Source organism: Platalea leucorodia (genome assembly GCF_965183815.1).
Source record: "Platalea leucorodia genome assembly, chromosome: 1".
Classification (NCBI taxonomy): domain Eukaryota; kingdom Metazoa; phylum Chordata; class Aves; order Pelecaniformes; family Threskiornithidae; genus Platalea; species Platalea leucorodia.
Window position 1 is genome coordinate 77,526,942 of NC_138823.1, and position 19,543 is coordinate 77,546,484.

General features: G+C 35.4%; 1 protein-coding gene across 1 annotated transcript in view; it reads right to left on the reverse strand.

The window, feature by feature from the left end:
* ABCA13 (ATP binding cassette subfamily A member 13) overlaps positions 1 to 19,543 on the reverse strand; it is a gene marked incomplete at both ends in the record, with an annotated part of 196,115 nt that overhangs the window by 127,183 nt on the left and 49,389 nt on the right. Inside the window, 6 exons of the mRNA XM_082329177.1 lie at positions 1,165 to 1,255; positions 2,310 to 2,423; positions 7,713 to 7,852; positions 10,116 to 10,293; positions 15,988 to 16,152; positions 18,183 to 18,377. Of these exons, the coding sequence (XP_082185303.1) occupies positions 1,165 to 1,255; positions 2,310 to 2,423; positions 7,713 to 7,852; positions 10,116 to 10,293; positions 15,988 to 16,152; positions 18,183 to 18,377 (883 nt within the window). The remainder of the gene's footprint in view (positions 1 to 1,164; positions 1,256 to 2,309; positions 2,424 to 7,712; positions 7,853 to 10,115; positions 10,294 to 15,987; positions 16,153 to 18,182; positions 18,378 to 19,543) is intronic.

Sequence of the window (19,543 nt, forward strand, 5' to 3'; positions counted from 1 at the left end):
TTCTTAAATGACATTAGACTCGGCTTTGGTATCGTCAGTTCGTTCTGGCACGTGTCAGCAACTATTTTAATTATCATGCACCTACCCTACTGACAGCAGGACATATTGAATTTTTTTCAGTTATCAAATTCTTATAAAATCTTTAAGTAACTTAAATTTCCAGCATATTCCTTTCTTCTCTCCTCCTTAATTCCCTGTATACCCAAAATTACTCATAATCATCCCCATCTCCTCCATTATAAACTGGTCCCCTTGGGATATCTGTCTGGCCCTTGGAGGGCATAGTCTCTATTCCTGGAGGTCTGGCTGCCAGGGCTCAGTACCAATGCAGAAAGCGTATGGCCAAAGAAGGCTGTGACCCAGGGGCACACTGCTGGGCAGCCCCATGCAGACACCTGAGCCAGGGCCACTCCTTTCCCATCAGAGCTGCACAGAGCTGTGGCTGGGCCTGCCCCAGGCTGCAGCTCCCATCACTTCACAGCCTGGCTGTGGACCTGGCCATGGACCTGATGATCTGGGCCCAACCCCCTACCCATGGGGTGATGGCCTGGCCTGGCCTCAGCATCGCCCCTATGACCCTGCCTGGCCAACCCAGGGCTGGGTCTGGCCCTGGTTACTCTCTACTGACCTGAGCCCAACCTTGCTACTCCCTGATTATAACCATATCTCAGGTTTTTTCGATGCTCAAGGAGACAACTAATTCTCAATAAGAGGAGAAAAAAAAATACATACAACTTTTGATTAAACACACTGTATCCAATCTGATTTTCTATTTATATCCATTTCAAGTATATAGATTTCCTTCAAAATTTACTACTAAAATTTACTACTACCTAATGGAACTGTGGCTACTGGGATTACTTCTCTCTTCCCTCCTTTTAAGTATAGCTCCTATGTTTATAACTGTCCCATGACAGTTTGCCACTTGTAATTTGTTACCAGATTTTTTCAAGTCTTTCAATACTTTGAAATGCAAATTATCCAGTCACTCAGAAGAAAAAAAGACAATTAGGAATATTTGAGACTAACTCAACAAAAGAATTTAAAGTCTGGTATTTTAGTATCATTCAAGTAGGTAAAACATTCAATTTTAACTGAACGTACTTCTAAGTTCAAGATAAAGTCTAATAAGGGTAATCGGTACATGCACTTTTATGTACGTACCATATACTTGCATTTTTTTAACGAGTTTTTCCATGTCAATATCCAAATTACTTTCTATAAAGTGCTTTATGAAATTGCTTTGCAGTGCTTCCTAAAATGAAAAGTGTTAAACGTTACATCAGGTTTAATCTTCTCTAAAGAAGTGAAAAATATACATATGCATTCATGTTCAATTCCATTACCAAGACTTCCTGCATAACACTGGAGAAGTCACTTTGCCTCTCCATGTCTTCAGTCTTCCCCTCTTAACAGGTTAACTCCACACATTTTAAATAAACAGCAGAAAATATAGTCCCCATTGCTGTACATCACTGTCCTCCTTTACTGCAAATATTTTAACTGCAAGTCCATTCTAGTGTCCTTGCAAGTCTGTTGGGACAGAAACCCATTTTCTTTTCCTGCAAGACTTTTGGGCCATTATACTATTAACACTGGCAATAGTAAAATAAATATCTTTAAAAACCTGGCATTTGGGAATTCCTTTTGCATTATTTTAACTTCTTTACCTCATTTGCCATGTTCTAAGGGGGGGAAAAAAAAAAAAAATCTATTAGCTCTAAAAGAACATCCTGGGATTTGCAAGTCTAATGCATGATTGCTAGTATCATTCCTTGAACTTAAAAGTAACAGTTCAATTGATTTGTATGGGCCATGCTTATTTTCCCAAAGTGTAACAGCCATGCATGTTTTCACAACTCAAATATCGCAAAACTAAATTTTATTGGGGGAAAAAAAAAGACATAAATATATAAAATGGGAAAAATCCCAGTAACAACAATGCTTTTTTTTTTTGTCAATATTTCCCACATCATTTTTTTTTTTATCAGCTGCACGCGTATTTTACTTCCTACAATCTTACATTTGTTTTAAATAAGTGTATAAAGCTTGTAGGTGTACCTACTTGTTTTATTTCCCCTGTTGCCTGGCAATACTGGACAGTGAGGTAAGATCGCTTTTAAGTATTTTCACCTCAGAATTTTCTCAGTATCATACTGTAGGCTCATAACCTAAAGCTGATCTGCCTCTTTTTCAGCTCTTTTTAAACCTGAAGCCAGATAGATGGGCAGTTTTACATATACAGAAACTCTGTCTAGATCACATAGTAAATAACAGGAAAACAGGAAGCCCTCCCACAGTTCACCAACCTGCAGCCGTGAGACCGTGAGGACATTTCCACTGGTTTTAAAAACCTCAGACATCCTAAGCCATGTCTCAGAATAAGTCTTCAAATTTTCCACAAAACCAAAAGTGAAATTAGCCTGGGAAAAAGAATATATGGAGACAAATGAAGTAAAAACTGTGCACATCAGGTCTTAAGAAACAGGAAAAACTGGCACACTTCAGATCTTCTGCAACTCCTTTCCATTTCACTTTGATAGTCAGCAGTAAGGATATCCATGTTTTCTTTTTCTACTTAAGAAATGAAAAGTGTTTATTACAGTCTCTGAATACCAAGCAAATCAAAGAAAAGTCTTCCTGTAGTCTGTATGTTTTCTACCTGAAGTATCATAAAGACCTCTTTATTTTATAATGTCTCTTTCATACAGAGTATCATAAAGGTGCCTCAGAAAGACAGTAAAAAAATATAATTAGGACCTATTCAAAAGAAAGCCTTTGCAGACCTTGTGGGTCCTTCATTCAAACTACTTTGACTGAATATATAATGAAAGTGAAAGTTGGAAGCGTGGTCTGGAAAATAAATTCAACTGACCAATCAATCTATTTCAAAAAACTCTCACAGAGGAAGACTTGAGTATACCAAAATATTCTCTGTCCCAGTCAAACATAAGCTACAATTTCTCTCTCAGCCACTGACAAACAACCATCAATTTTTTTCCAGCCTGTTTTAAACAGATCACAAGTGTACTCGAGATTAGAAAATATTGCACTATCTTTTTGTTTAAATTGGTGTTATCAGTCACAGAAGTGCATTTAAGAACAATCCAGTATTGTTATTATGGTAGAGATTGTGACATTTCCCAGCAAAGAGTGCCTGCAATGAGTTGTAAACTCCAATTTGGGACCACGGTTTTTGCAATAATTCCTACTGAAAGTACACAATTTTTGCCATAGTATTTTAAGTGCTTTTTTGCAAAATCCCACTCCTAGCACAACATTGGAAAACAAGTTGTGGTGGTTCATCCTTCCCATTTGTAGCACAGAAAGCCCCAAAGAGACCCTTGCAGATAATTGCGTTTTCCTGAAATAATTTATGCATTTAACTTTTATGAGATTCCCCATTCCACTTTCAAGGGAAAGTGATCCTAAATGTTAAACTAAAGTTTGGTGTCAAATCAGCTAAACAAGTTCTTCTGTTAACAAAGCAACACAGAAACGTCATGGACTGAAATCCCAGGCCTGAATATCAGGATCATGTAACCCACTGTCCAGGCACAATGGTGATAAGCTGAGGGAGACCAGAAAGGCTGCAAGGGTAGCAAACAGCCAAAATGGGAGACTGCTATTTCCCCAGTACAGAGCAAGCACAGGTCACACTGGAACATAGGGAGATCAAATTTTCAGACATCATTAGAAATTGTTATATCAAGCAGCTCATAAGATCTGAGCTCGGATCTTAGTGCTTTCCTGACTTGATTCTGAACAGCACAAAAGATTTTGCTGTTGTTGTTTGCCAAAGTCACTTTCAAAGAGCTACACTAACCATAATGCGCTTGTATTCAACCTCCTTATACAAACAATAAAAAAAAATTACTGCAGCAGCATGTATTTTTGGAAAAAAAATAACTTTATATAATGTGGAAGCTTATTTGAAAGAAATTAAAAGCAGGAAAGGGGTAAGCTATGTGCAGGAGGTACAGAGACTATTTAAAGCAGCGTAGAGGAAACTGAACAAATACATATTACTTATCAAAAAAAGATTTGAGAAAGACCACATGCATGCACACCCACACTACACAGTAGGAAGCTATTAGAAAATATCCTTTTAAAAAATTGGTGTTACATCCAAATAAGAAAACAAGCAAAACTAGGGAAAAAAGGTTTAAATTTTTTTTGCTTTCTCATTCACCACAGTAGGCCTTTGGGAAGTTCCTGTGTCAGAAGTTTTCTACATGGAGAACACTACAGAGAATGTCTCAAATTGAAGCAGTAGTAAAAAAAATTCATACAATTTAACAAAATAAACAATAAATAATTTCTAGGACAAGATAACATCCAGCCAAGAATTCTAAGAGCGCTCAAGGATTAAGTAGTTGAAGTACTCACTGTAGCGTAACCTCCTGATTAAAATTCCCTTGTTGTTAGGGAACTGGAAAATAACAAATGCAATGCCATTAATAAAAAAAGATGCTAGGGGAACCAGGAGACTACAGACTGATGATTCTGAAATCCGTACTAAGCAAATTTTAATTTTGTTATAATAATAAATTACAATAAAGAGTAGTAGTGGAAATAGAGAATAGAAACAAATATAGCTGGGAGATATAAACACAGGATTTTAAAAAAGTTGCCTCAGTTGAAGTTGAAGAACAAGCAAGTGAGGAAGAGGTTGTTGATGCAGAACATCTCAACACAGGTACTATGCATACTAAGAGTTTACATAAGCTCAAAAAAGCAAGTGGACAAATTATAGCAGTAAAGTCCTGGCAAGCCTGACCCTTAAGTTTTTGGAAGTTGGCACAGTATTTGGGGGGAATATCACTCTACCGACATGTTCGTCAGTTCTTCCCTATAAAGCTTTTACTGATTACACTAGGAATCAGAACCTAGGGCAAGATGAATGCTTAATCTTACACAGTAAAGAAATTCCTGTGAGTTTGTATGCTAATGACTAGCTGGACTTTGATGTTTAATAGAAATTCTTTTCAAGTTCTCTTCTTCCTAATCAATGAAGATCCATTAAAATAAATATTCTTTGTAACACATAGGCTGGATATTGCCTTTGATTAAAATTAAGGTCTTCAATATCAACTATGGTCCTGTCTGGATTGAATATGTCCAAGCCTTTTCCTGATGTAAGAATAAATAAAAACGGTACTTTGAGCTTATTGAATTGCTTTTATAATGACAAGTTTTAACAGGCTGACAAGTATGCTTCTGCAAAGCCAGACAGGATATGTAAGTTTACAATAAGACCTTAGTTAACTCATTATCAATTTTTCTAATTATACTAGACAAAAAGACAGGAAACTGAAATTAATGAATTTGCTAGACTAGTTTTCTTTCTTTCATTTCTCAATTGCCTTGCTACATTTATCTTTTTATATACATATATATATATATTCTGACTGTTCCAATTACAAAGAAATAGAACAAAGTTGTCCTAATGTGATTACCTGAATATAAGATCAACTCTGAGAATCTTTTAAAATAAGCTGATCTTATGAAAGTATTTCTTATCAGTGGCAAAAAGTTCAGTTGCGAAAGCAAGGATCAAAGACATCACACATGGTCTTTGAACTCCTGGATGCCAGTTGTCACTGAACTTTTTTGCTCCCAATCATCACTGCTGCCTGTATCTCTGATGTCATTGTTATTCTACACATTAGAACTGTTGACTTCTCAGAAGATAAAACCAGCAACTTCACAACTTATCGAAGACTGGTCAATTACACAGTCTTGAAACAAAATAGTCCATGTGAAAAACTTACAGAATATATCTTAATATACAAGCATCAATGTTCTTTTTAGCTTTAATCCTCTACTTTTTTCTTCTAGTAAATAGCTGCCATGTGGTCACATGTCTAAAGGAAATTAGAACTTTGGTTCCAATTTCAGTAGGAGTTTTGGCTGTGTAAGGGCTACAGAGTCGGTTTTTAGTAGCTGTGTTCAAGATACCTGGGACAATATTTTGCATTTACATTCTCTTTCTGTTCAAGCAATAGCTGACAGGCTTCTGTAATAAAACAAATGAAAAAACTGTTGAAGAAACTTTCCTACTACTTTCATATTTATACATAAAGAGATACACATCCATAATTGCTTGTTAGATCTACAGGTTTGAGAGAAGGGGGGAGGTGTATTTACACACATTCCTGAATAAGCTGATGGAACTTTTGTAAGCCTGAGAATACATAACCAGAATGAGACATTATGCTAGAGGCACCTACCAGAATCTTTGTATTGTGCCAGAGCATTTAAAAAAAAAACAACAACAACAAAAACCAACAAACACACCACGAACACAAGCGAACTTCCTTCTGAACTACATTACTCAGTCTTGATTTCACAAAAAGATCTATAGGGGAACACAACACAGGTCAGGAGATTTATCTTTCTTACAGATGCTTCTAAGAATGTGGCTTTGGCATATTAATTGGCAAAATAATGTGGAAATGACTTAAGTGCATTATTCTAAATGTCATTGTAACACAGAATATAATTATGTATTCAAAATTATTTGGAATTTTTATAATTTCTTACAACTTGTTCTTTATAGAATTTCCATCTATAAACACCAAGACCAGCTTCATTTTTAGCTGACTAAAAATTTAAAATTAATTATACTCAACTCCAGAGAGATGGTCTGTTGCCCAAATTAAGTTATTTAACTGCAAAATATGAAGCCACTGAAACCTTATTTCCAATTCACGGCAGAATCTATGAAGTTACCTAGTATGTGCTTTTTGGCTTAGTTTTTTTATTATCTTTTTAGAGCATAAGTCAGAATACCACACTGTACTCCATTTACATGGAAAATAGTTACCATCATATTTAAAGTTACTACAGTCTTTTTGTGTACCACTTACAAGCAGAAATGCTTTTTTTCTAGATTTTAAATTAACCTAAATTACCATTCTTGCAATAAGTAATATTCCAGGGTAAAAGTCACGTATTTGCAAGATAAATGCAAAATTTGCATGGAACTCTAATGTGTACTTAAAATAAGTCATCATCCTTCCTCTTACAGAAGTGCCTCAGAGCTAGTCATGAACAAACATGTCATTGTAGATAATCATGCTCAAGACAGAGCACCTACCTTACCAAAACTGCAGAGATGGTAAAACTGTTGAATAATATCAAGTCACCAGCATCCACACATACAGCAGCTCAGCTACTACTGGTCATTCATACTACTGGCATTAGAAACATAATCAAGAAGGATGCACTGTAGGTTGTGGGTTTTTTTTTAAACAGAGCTCAGTGACTCCCTCAGAACAGGCTTCTGTTCCTGGGGTGTCCCTTCCCCACAGCTCCCTATGCTGCCCCATTAGAGTTCCCATCATAAGAAAATGTTGAGGGCAAAAGCTCACTTAGAATACATATATCCTACACCTTGATACAGCATGATTCACACGACACTTCTGTTAGTGTGTTCTTTTTGATCTTTCTAGACAAGGTTTAAGGGACTTTGAACAAAATTCTGCTTTTCATACTGAGGTGAAACCACTGTAACAAGTAGGATAAAAGTTAAGAGAAATATTAAGCTTAAAGTGGGAACAAGGTGACAACTCAGGAGACGGGGTGGATCCAGTTTTCTGAAAGGCAATTATCCAATTGCTTCTACCTACCCTGAAAGAAGTGGACCTTTAAAATGAAGTAGAAAGACAAAATCAATAAACAGAAATAGTTTTTCTTTTGATACTTACTTTCTCCATCACCATGTCAATCATGTTGATGTTTGAATTGTACAGTATCTTCCCATGTAATAAAGGTTTCAGGAAAGTCCATAGCAAAGCCCCATTAGAAGACTGCAAAATCTCCTGATAAAGCTTCAAGCAGAATGGAGCTGCAAAAACAAAGACAGACTCACATTTAAGACAGACAACACAGGTGAGGTTGGATTATTATTACTCAAGCTTTTCTTTGAATTAAAAAAAGTCTTAATTTAGGATCTGCCACAGTACTATGCTAAGTACCATCCAACTGCCACTAAGCAATCACTACAGGTCCCTGAATAAAAATTGCGTAACCACAGCCTATATGATAGTGTTGAGGATGCAGAACTCTAAACGTTAGACGAAAAAAAAAGAATTAGAATCCAAAGAGCTTCTCACATTTTTGAAAAGCAGCCTGCGAACCCCATCTATCCTAAAAGTTATATTAGTGCATTGTAGAGTGGAAGGACACATGCAAAACCTCTGCTCACAAAATGAATGCTGAGGGAAGAGTCACCTTAAAAAAAACAGACTCACTCCACACCCTTGGTTGTTCCATAGCTTTCCACTCCTACTTAAGAAAGAAATAGGAATACAACACAAGTTCTTTCACAAATACAGACTTTTTTATTTGTATCATTTCACAAGAACCTACCAAAAATACAGGAAAAATTGGCATGGCACTTCTTGATTTGAAAAATCTAATCAATTGACTTTTCCATTCCTTAACCAAAAAACATGTCCTTACATCAGATGCCGTTATGAATGCATTAGGGTGTATGTCCTTCAGAAGTAGGATCCAAGGAATAGATTCCAAGATATCCCACTGCACTTGCACTCAAGTGAAGGCAATGAGTTTCCTGTGAGAAACATTTAGATTTTTTTATGCCCAGCTCATGTGTTTTGGGGCTTTTTATTATTTATTATGAATGGATTTAGAAATATCCTTTTTCCAGTGCTGTGAGGAAATCTTAAATAGTGTCATCAGCTCCTCAAGGAAGACAAATTATTGTACATAATGAAAAACTAGGCCAAAAATATTTAAACTCCTGCCAGAAGTTAAAGAAACAAGTGTAAGAAATTTATCATTAAGAACACCAGTTCTTTGCCCAAATTTTTACTTTCTTTAAGGAAACAATCATTACTAAACACAATCATTGCTAAACGACAGCAAAGAATTAAGAGGCTCCAGGCTGGCCAGTCAGAAATATCAATATGCTGAAGACACAGAAGACTTGCTAATCTGAGTTTGCTGTGATTTTCGGAAAGTCATTGGCAAGTGTCTGGTACTCAAAATACATACAAGTTAATCACTGGGAAGGAGTACAAATCAAATTTCTGTGGCCTCATACAAATTTTTTTATTTTCATTTTCCATTCTCTGATTTACCAATCTGTAAAATATGGGAAACAGTATTAATTCACTCATCGGAATGCTAGAACTAACTGATGCTTTAAAGATATTTCAAGGTCCTAAGGTAAAAGGTCTTACAACACTCCAGAGTTGTGACAATATTTAAAAAAAAAAAAAATCATCAAGAAACAGATAGCGCTTCTGGCCTAAACAGCTTTGAAAGAGACTAAGTCCCAAACAATCTCTCTGATAAGCCATCCTGCTAACTCCGTTCTTCAAATAGGAAAGAAAAGCAGAGCTGCCTGCTTACTGCTGTCCCACACACAAGTGAAGAAGGCTCAGGCAAAGCTCTGGCTCCCTCCCGAGGGTCCCAGCCAAGCCAGTCAGTTTCTGGCTGTAGAAACAAATAGGTGATAGAGCCATAATTCAGTCACAGATCCTTCCCTAGTAGACACTCTCTCACTGTATTCTTCTTTTGCACAGGGCCACTGAGGCACTAACAAAGTTATTAACAATATTAAAATTAATCGGGGTAAGACAAATGTATATTGAGGAAAGGAACCTCAAATGTATATTGAGGAGAGGTGAAATTATATAAGAGGTAAAAGGTTTTCTGCACACTTGATATAGAATAGGAATATCAACTATTAAAAAACTTATTTTATCCAGGGAGCTTGCATATTTTACTACACAATAATACCACAGCTTTGTGTTCACAGAAGAAAGCAGCAATAAATTCTCAATCTTGTATCTCAAAGATATATTTTTAATACCAGGTGCTTTAAAAATTCTAATAAATATGTCTCTAAGACAGGAATATTCTTATTTATTATTTGCAAAGATCGAAAACAACCAGAATCACTTGTGTCTCATCCACAATTATCTCATAGCCATAAAACTTTTATTGATCAACCCTTGTGCTCAGGATTACAATGTCAACTGAGATGTCAGCTGGTATATAAACATTTCCATTTAAGAGGGAAAAACTTCTCTAAACTCTGAATGCATACATGTAACTTGTGATTGATAGTTTTTTCTTACTTGAGTCTTCAGGAATGCCATATTTTGCCATGTTGTCCTCCAAGAGTCCCATGATTCTGGGCATGTCGATGAACAGGTTTGCATTGCTGAAAAATGAAGATTCTTCTTTACACACTGCCTTGATTACAGACTCCAGGGATCCAATAGCTGAACTTCTGAACTGCCCACCTTGCAAGAACTAGAACAAACAGAAATACAGATGAATCAAAGTTGCTTTTAGTAGCTTCAGGGAGTAGCCCTGGTGTTCTCTCAATATTGGCATCCAAGGAGATTGACAATATTAGACTGTTGAAACTGCCTACAAGAATGAGGACCTCCTGTGCTCTTTTCTGTTCTCCCAATCACCTTTATCACGGGGGGTGGGGGGAAGGTAATGCAGTTTTAATTGCCAGGATACTCGATGAAAGACAGTAGTATAATGTACTACATTAAATGTTGAAAAATACTGTGTATCCATTAGGCAGAAAAAGAATGAAAATATCAAGACAACTGGACTACATATTCCTTGATTACAATGTCAGTTTTCACAAAGTCTGCTCTTCTGGTAGATTACTCCTGTGTCACAAAGACAGCAGAAACAACCAAAACCATTTTGCATATGAATGTTTGCAGTGAAAATAGTTGCTAAGAAGAAGAAAAATATTCAAGTGCATGTGCCCTAAAAGCCTATTTTTCAAGTACATCTTTTTAACTTGTTAGATGTGCTTCTCATTTTTGCACATCTTGAGTCATACCAGCATTTATTATTGCCATTTACTCATCACTACATGACTAGCATGTGTCTAATGAGGAAAGCAGTCTGACTGCTTTTATGGCTTAAGCACCATGATTCACCACATTCCCTAAAAAAAAAAAAAAAAAACAAAACCAAAAAAACCAGCCTCCTCTGTGCAGTTACATTTCTCAAATAACATGCTCAGTTGTAACTGGTATGTCATAGAAGGCTGTACAGGTGCGCAGTTCTAAGAGAGTATACAACTGCAAGGCAACGCGCTGCTAGAGTATAACTGAAGGATGCATTGGCCCGCCTGGTACTCATTACTGTTGCAGATGCTTGTCAAGAAAAACATAACTAGACTATCAGATATCATTTGAAGACCGCACAACTGGCAAATAGAAAAAAAGACTGTGGTGTGTCAACAAAACACATTTGACACTGAAAGAAATTAGCATTTTATCATTGGAATTTTTTTTTTTTAAACAGAAGAGTCAATTTTCAAAGTAGTACAGCACTTTACATAAAGAATAAATCACAGACAGTTTAGAGTGTGCTGTTAGAGACAGTTTATCCTGATCAATACATTTACTGAAGTGCCAGGTGCTTCTTTAGTAATCCTGGAGGAATATTAGAAGTGTTATTTAAAACTCGGTGTTGGCTGCTCCCAAAATCTGACTTTTTGCATATGGTTTCAGCATACAGCATAGTAAATAAATAATATCCAGATTTCATAATACCATCATCTACAGCTCTTGAATGAACCTGCTGGCATGGACTTTACTGGAGGAATAAACTTTATTTATGCACAATGCTGAATAAAAGTGGTTTTGAATCCTTATTAGTGACTATTTGCACTAGAAGGATAAATAAGGCTTATTTCAGTCAAAGAGCACAAACTTGCTAATTAATTCCGGTTCCAATCAAAATAACTTGAAATTCAAATAATGAATATTTATGCGGTAAGCTGCCACCAACAGACTGAATCTACTTACTGTCTTTCAACTAAATATCCACTGACTCAAGATATGTTTCCTAAAATTTGGCTTTGATAAAGTGGGAGAACTATATAGGATGGATGTTCACAAAAAAGTTATCTTTGATCCAGTTGTTCTAGTTTAAACTAAATGAAGTAGGTCTGTAATCAAGGCTGATGAATCCAAACAAGCAGCCTCCTACAAAGAAAATAGTCAGTCAAGCCAGTCACTCCAACAAATTCATGGAAGAGGAAGGCTGCTACTGGTGATTAAAAAGCTATCTGGAACTGGACTCTCAAATGGGGGCAAAAACCTCATCGCACAGGGGCTTCTGACCTAATTAAGACAGCTGTGTGTTTAAAAAACAAATTATGAATAAAAACAAATTCATGTGGACTAGAAATATCACCTATTCAGCAAAAGAAATGTAAAAGTCAAGCCAGGTTATAGCTTGCACATAAAACTAAAATAAATTCAGAATCATTACATTAAGAGAGAGGAAAAAAAAAAAAGCAGTTTTCCTGGAAAACTACAAGGAGGTTAAAGATAATTCAAAATTTGATGAAACTAAAGGGCTAAAGGAAGCAAATGCAGAGAAATAGATATTTCTACTTCTAGTTAGAGCCATAAACAAAACAAAGTCTTTATTGTACTGAAATTGACAGAATCAGGGGGAAAAATGGCAAAATTGCTGATATGGTTAAATTATTTTCCAGAAGCCTATCGAATTTAGACAGCAATATTTGAAGGAAAAGTAGAAAATTCATCCATACTCAAAAATGAGTGACATAATGCACGAGGTAATAATGGATATCTCGTTGTGATGTTTAATAGGGCAAGATGTAGAATAAATTTTAAAGTGAAGAGCAGTTAAAGACAAAAAAAGTATGTGAGGAGTAGAATTTAATGCATTATCAAATGCATTAAATGCATTCCAGACTAATACAGTATATTTATGTGGGAAGGCCTGTGCTTTTTCCCAAGAGACATATGCTGTCTCTAAACTAGGTGAACTCTAACAACCAATTAAGGTTCTTGTCCTAGAAAACATTAATCAGCATTAATCCAATAACTATGTGGTAGGTAAAAAATGGCATTAAGAAGATATTGCAAGGACCCTGTTAAAAGGAAAGAAAACACTTGATCACAGAGAAGTTACTAGTGTTATTTCTGTGAGACTGATCTTAAGTCCACTGTGATAAGTGGTTTAGCCCTGAAAGAAGAAAATACTGAAATTTGCCTATAATTTCATACCAGGAGTCAATGTAGGAGAAAAGAAGATCAGAATGCAATATGGCAAGAAACCAATTACCTAATTTAAAGTAAATTGAATATAAAGATAACTGGTGCAAAACATTATTTATCAACTGAAATCATGAGATGCTGTTATAAAATGGAGCTTACGTGGGTACATCACTGATCCCTGATCAAGTAAGAGACAAAAATGTATGCAGCTTACAAAAAAGGTGAATGCAAGATTAAGAAAGTCATTTTAGCAGGTATAGCCATGAATGAGCAGAACTACAAGAATCATCAGCCATAATTCCCCTCAAAGACTGTACACATTTCTTGTCCCCAACATTCAAGATTAGCCTTAACACAGCACGCGAAGATGACACTAGGATGTCTGACACAACTGAGAGCCTGTTACAAAAGAAAAACCTAAAACAAACAAAACAAACACTAAAATAAATCTATTTAACCTATCAAAACAGAGGAGACTATGACTGGCCTTCCACAAACACAGGGAGGGCAAATCAGAGAAGTTATAAAAGCTACAGAACATTTTTGATACAAAAGTGAACATCCTAGCCATGGATAAACTTAAGTCAGAATTTTATACATTTATAACACCAAGAGGCTTTTCAGTAATGATAGTTTCAACAGAGAACTTGTTCAAGTCAGTGGAGGGATTACAGAATGAGGCCACCTTTCACAACTGACAACATTCAGTAACTCAGCAAGTCCCCTCCAGCTTTTCTATTCATGAGTGACAAATGTACTAAAAATTAGCTATGGAAATATAAGTGAATAATTTCAAACAGCAAACAAACAAGCAAAAATCATGATCAAAATCAGCAGTGTTTTTCCTCAGGGAGTTATCCATTCACTCAATGTTGTTAACAGAGGAATGTGGCTCTGTATTCCAATTACTACCGACTGGCAGATATTCAGTGTTTATATCATCTTTCATTACACAATATGTAGCATACCAATTTGACTTCACATTTTACAGATGTTTTAAAGGTATTTCTTGCTTTTCATTTTGTCTTTCAGTCAAAAATCCACGTGTGTAATTGACAATTACTTTATTACCTCTTTCATAATAGATTTTTTTTTTTTAAATCAACTTCAAAATAACTTTTTCAGTTAGAAGTTAATGAAGGAGACAATCTGTCTTACTCTATGCCGAAGGTCCATATATTTTTACTTCAAAAATCGTTCAATACTTTATTTGGTAATCTTCCTATGTCACTGAACTACTTTACTGTTGATTATCGTGAAAATAAAAATCCAGAAGGATGGATTCTTTTGGAAATAGAAGAAAATATTTAAGGAGAAGAGTGCATAAGCAATATCTGCATCTTAGTAGCATGAGTTTAGCCACTATAGAAAAGAAGCAAACAAAATAATCAATAATTAAAGGTATTATTGGAAAGTAGAAAAAAAAATCCAATTAAACCTGAAAATGAAAGGATACTTAAAAATAAACAACATTTACTAGTCTACAAAATGGTAAAAAGCTATAGAGACAGAAGAGCCCTTCAAAACATCAAACATCTAATTTATCAACAAAAGAAAGACACTGGATTTTTTTAATCGTCTATAAATTATTAGCTGACAAAACCAAACAGCAATCTCTCAAGAAAAAATAAACAAAAATTAAGAAAGCAAAGATTGTGTCAGAAGAAGTGACCAAAAAAGGTAAGATGTAAAAAGGAACAAAAATTCCACTGTTAAATTTATGCTATATTACAGGACAATATGTGTTGCCATGGAGCAAAGATTAAAACTGTGACCAGATGGCCCTCTGCTGTTCGATTTGTTCCTTTGCAAACTTTTTTTGAACAAGACCTTTTGGGAGGTTCTTCTATCAAATAAGCAACTTTGGGATTTCAGTCCAAAAAGTCCAATATTTCATTTGTTCTAAGGAAAGTCTGACACAAACAGAACTAGTTTAAGGAAAGCAGAAAATATGTAAGCATCTGATGAGAGTCACCTTTCACTGTGGCAGCAAAAGAGCTACCCCAAAGAAGAGATGCTCAAAACCAAAACTAATATGTACAGAACAGCATTTTATAACATGCCTTTTTGTCACACAGATTAGAAGATCTTGAGAAAGATTCATATCACTGGGGAAAACAGTATTTAAGGCAGTGTTTACTTTGTACTGTAGTCATAACCAGTTTGCACTGTTTACCACTGAGGGATCTTTTAGAGGTTTGAAATTTTAGAACCAGATTAAATCCTAAACTTTCTACACAGAATAGCAAATCCAGAAGGTAATGCCATAGGGGTCAGCAGGTGTTCTCATGGAATTGGACCCTGCTTAGAAACAGGAATCTTATTTCTGATTTATTTAATACTAGATCCACCACTGTGTTAGCTGTATAGATGGACACACAACAACTGCTTGTAAAGGTAGGGATAAAAGAAACATCTTCACTCACACCTCATGCCACTTTTTTAAAATGTCAAGCAGAACTACCACACAAAAACCTTAAGTGACACAAATAGAAACCCATGACAGATACAAGAACTGTACATGTTATCTTGAAATTTTTTCCTTTAAAAAAGCAAAGCAATTATTTCTTATAAACAAAATAATAGTCTGCTTATAAAAAAATACAGTATTAGCAGAAAAAGCATGGCTATCTCCAAATCAGAGATAATACATGTTGTTATTAATCAGTAGCCTAACACCATGTTAAATTAGGCTATGATCTCATAAATTAACGAAAAAAGACATGACAGAAACAACACATCGATAGTCACAAAATTACCAGAGTGCTTGAAAGAGACTGAATTAATCTTCCTAATGTGTATGGACTCTCTTCTCTCTACGTTCCCAACTTCCTAGGACACAATTTCTATTAGTGTTCCTCCTTACTAAGCACACATCCCTAACAAAGCACCTCACAATGGGAGTTAAATTTGCATATTGAAAACATGCACATACCTGCTGCAACGCAGAGATGTCAAACACACCAATATTTTTAATTCCTTGGAGGAACACTGGAAGGTTATCCATGACATGGTGGGCTTTATTGAGAAGAGAGCTGATACTAGAAACCACATCCAGTAGCATGTTTAGTACATTACCTATCTCAGATGGTATCTTAATCTTGGAAAAGAAGGAAAAATCACAACAATAAATTCCAATTAGAAACAAATTTTAACTTTTCAATGAAAAACTCAAAATTATTCAGTCTTTTTCTAAAACTGATTATACAACATTCCTGCAAACCATTTTTACCAAAACTCATTTTAGTATAACTCCCCAGTTACTCTCAAATTCAGCTAAAGAAAAATTCTCTGGTAATGTTAGAACTGGCCTATGACAAATCAGGAATTAAAATACAGGGAACATGTTTATACCTACCAAGATGAAGAGAGATCTCCTACCCAAGATGCTGATGGGACCTGCAACATCCTGCCCCCTCGGAATTCAGTGTAAATTAGAACTTTTCCTTCAACGGGTTCAAGATGCTCAATGCAACAGTATAATATTTTAAAAATAATTCATAAGTTAAATTAAATCTAGCAACCACTTTAGTTGCTTTAGGAATCATATTAGACAACGAACTTTCCTGTCACACTGTTCCTCCCTTTGCACTTTTCATACACACTGCCTTTTACCTAAAATAATTGTGCGCGTTTCATTCCCTACTTGACTAAAGTTCAATTGGCTGTTTACTGTTTCCACCATGCAAGTTTTGGCATTATGAATTTTCTATTTCCTTTGCTTTTATACGTTATTTAGATGATATGGTAATACAAACTGATTCATTGTTACCTGCCTATGCATGATAATAAGAATAATATAATCTCACTATATACTTTCAGCTGCTTCCTCTGATTGTCTTTATTTTATCCACCTTTGTTTGACTTCCTACAATAATAATGTCTGTGCTTAATTTTCTTCTCAGCCTTCACCTGCTTTTACACATTAAAAAAAAAAAAAAGAAACTGTAAAAAATCTTATTTGGTTAAAAAATCAGCAAATCTTCCATAATATTTTAGGATGAGCTGACAACATTTTTTATCCTTTGCTAGGAATTCATTATGCTTCAGTAGGGTTCAGTAGAAAAGCCCATCAGAATGAGCGTTGGCTTTTTTATTTTTTCCCCCTCTAGGTTGGCAGATAATTCAGAAAGTAGAAATCTTTTCTTTTGCCTCTGGTATCTTAACCTATTCTGGGAAATAGCCTTGTTTTTAAAAGTGTGTGGCCAACTTGTTTAACTGCGTGTGCAGCATCTAGAATATAACCCAGCATCTATGGCTTTAGAAAAAAATATTCTTCCTCCCAATGTTATAACTATTTTTCAACTATTTGTACTTACAAGATTTTATGTTCTGTCAATCAATTACGCCAAAAGAACTCAAATAGACGTCTGCTAACTATCCCATCCAATAATTTTGCTCTTACAAGTAAAAATGTTATCTCACTGAAAACCCACACCAGATCCCAGATTATCTACAGTTGTACAGATAAGACAGTTTTGCTAGAGATTTCTGCATCCCCTTCATTATATTTTTGGCAATGTATTATTCTTGTCAAAGTCGTTTGACTTGGGTCATATAAAATATGGGAGGTTTGCCCTTATAGAGAGATTCATCCTGAGAACTGGAAAAGCTCCTTCCTGAAGGAGCCACCTGAATTGCCAACATTCCTACAGCAAATAAAATGCATTCCAGAGTGCTATGAATTTTTCCTAGAAAAGAATTTTGTAATTCTTGTAATGTGAGCTCCTATGCTTGTTTTAGTTCCAATGATGCCAGATCAGTCTTCCTCACTTACAAATTAAGAAGTGACTAATTGCATGAACTGCAAACTCTGCTAAAGATTAATAAATCTACATCTTTGACCTCGTGTTTTTTCTCTAAAGCTTTCGTAATTAACTCCTCAGTGATAATTTTCCTGAGGAATCAATAAATGGAATACTGTAGCATCTACCAACCCCATTCTTCAACTGTTGTGTTTGCTTTGTGGAAGTAAATGAAGACAAAAAATACCATATGTCCAGTATTTGCTTCTACAGAGAAAGAACATCTGAAGAAATAACAGAATTATTAATTTATCTACCTACATGCTTTACACCACCCTCAAAAGAAAAACATAGGAACTGAATGCTTTTTTTCCCCCCATCTTACCTTGTAAATGATATGACGTAAGTTCAAATTCTGTATAATCAGTACAAACATGGTATACAAGTCCAGTGTTGGTAAAGAACATAGTTCTTCTACCATGAGGGAAGTTTTACTGTTTTCAGGTAGGTTTAGGAGCAGGCTAAGTACTTCTTCATCACATCTTCCAGATAAAGCTACCAAAAAGGCACTGTAAAAAACCTGTCATAATATATGTGTATTAAAATTTTTTCCTCCCTGAAATGCATCACCTTCTTTTATAGTCAATAAGGTGAGAATTTGTGTCACAGTAACATGACAATTTGCAGTCATCAGCAGACCTGAAATAATGAACTATACAGCTCTCTCTATATATATATAATCTTATATATATAAAGATTTACTTATATTTATGAATAGGTCAATTATTCATTCTATGAGCATTCATACCATAAACAGGCATATTTACAATGCTGAACATACCCATTCTAGCACATATACACCTTTGTTGCAGAAACACCTAAAGATCAAAATCTAGATGTATGAATCACTAAAATCAAGCAATATGGACCTTCCTTCTTTCAGATGACACAGACATTTAACACTCGGGGATGCCTATATGGCACAATATTCATTCTGAGACAGACGACATTTCTCAGTTCAACACTCCTTTGAAGTGCTATTATTTAATAGTAGATGAAGGGACAAATGCCTAAGCAGACCTCAGGTGAGACTACAATAAAAACTCCTTGGATAATGATGGTTTGTTTCTTCCTACAAAAACGACACAGCAAAAGACAAATTCTTGCAGTCCAGATATCTCAGGAGTTCTTAGCTACCCTTTCTCCTGAAATGCCTGAAAGAAAGCAAATGGCAGCGAGTCCAGAAAAATTACAAGTTCAGAGCCTGTAGGAGCCAAAGTACAGTACTCAGGGGTCCATTGTACTCCTTAGAACAGAATCTGCCTGTACGGCCCCCACTGAATGCATCTATAGCTAGTAACAGTATTCAGTGAGGGAGAGGATCCCCAAGAAGATCAAATTAGGAGCCAAAGCTGGTCAAGATATGCAATTTAACTCTTTAATTCCTGTGAACGTTTTAATTTCCAATTCATTAATTTGACTTTTAGATTTTTATCCCGGAACAGAATTTTGCCTTTATGAATCCAAAGGATTTCCTATATATTTAAATACTCACTTTTTTGTGTGTGTACAAGGACCAGAATATGAATATAAATACAAATCTTCCAGCAGCATAAAGGATACTGATTTGGATGATTTCTTGTGGAGGAAATTTGACTCTGTGAAAAATTTGAAATTTATTTCCTCATGCCCCACATGAATATCACCATTTCAGTCTAGTTTTAACCCATCCAGTGTTTTATCCCC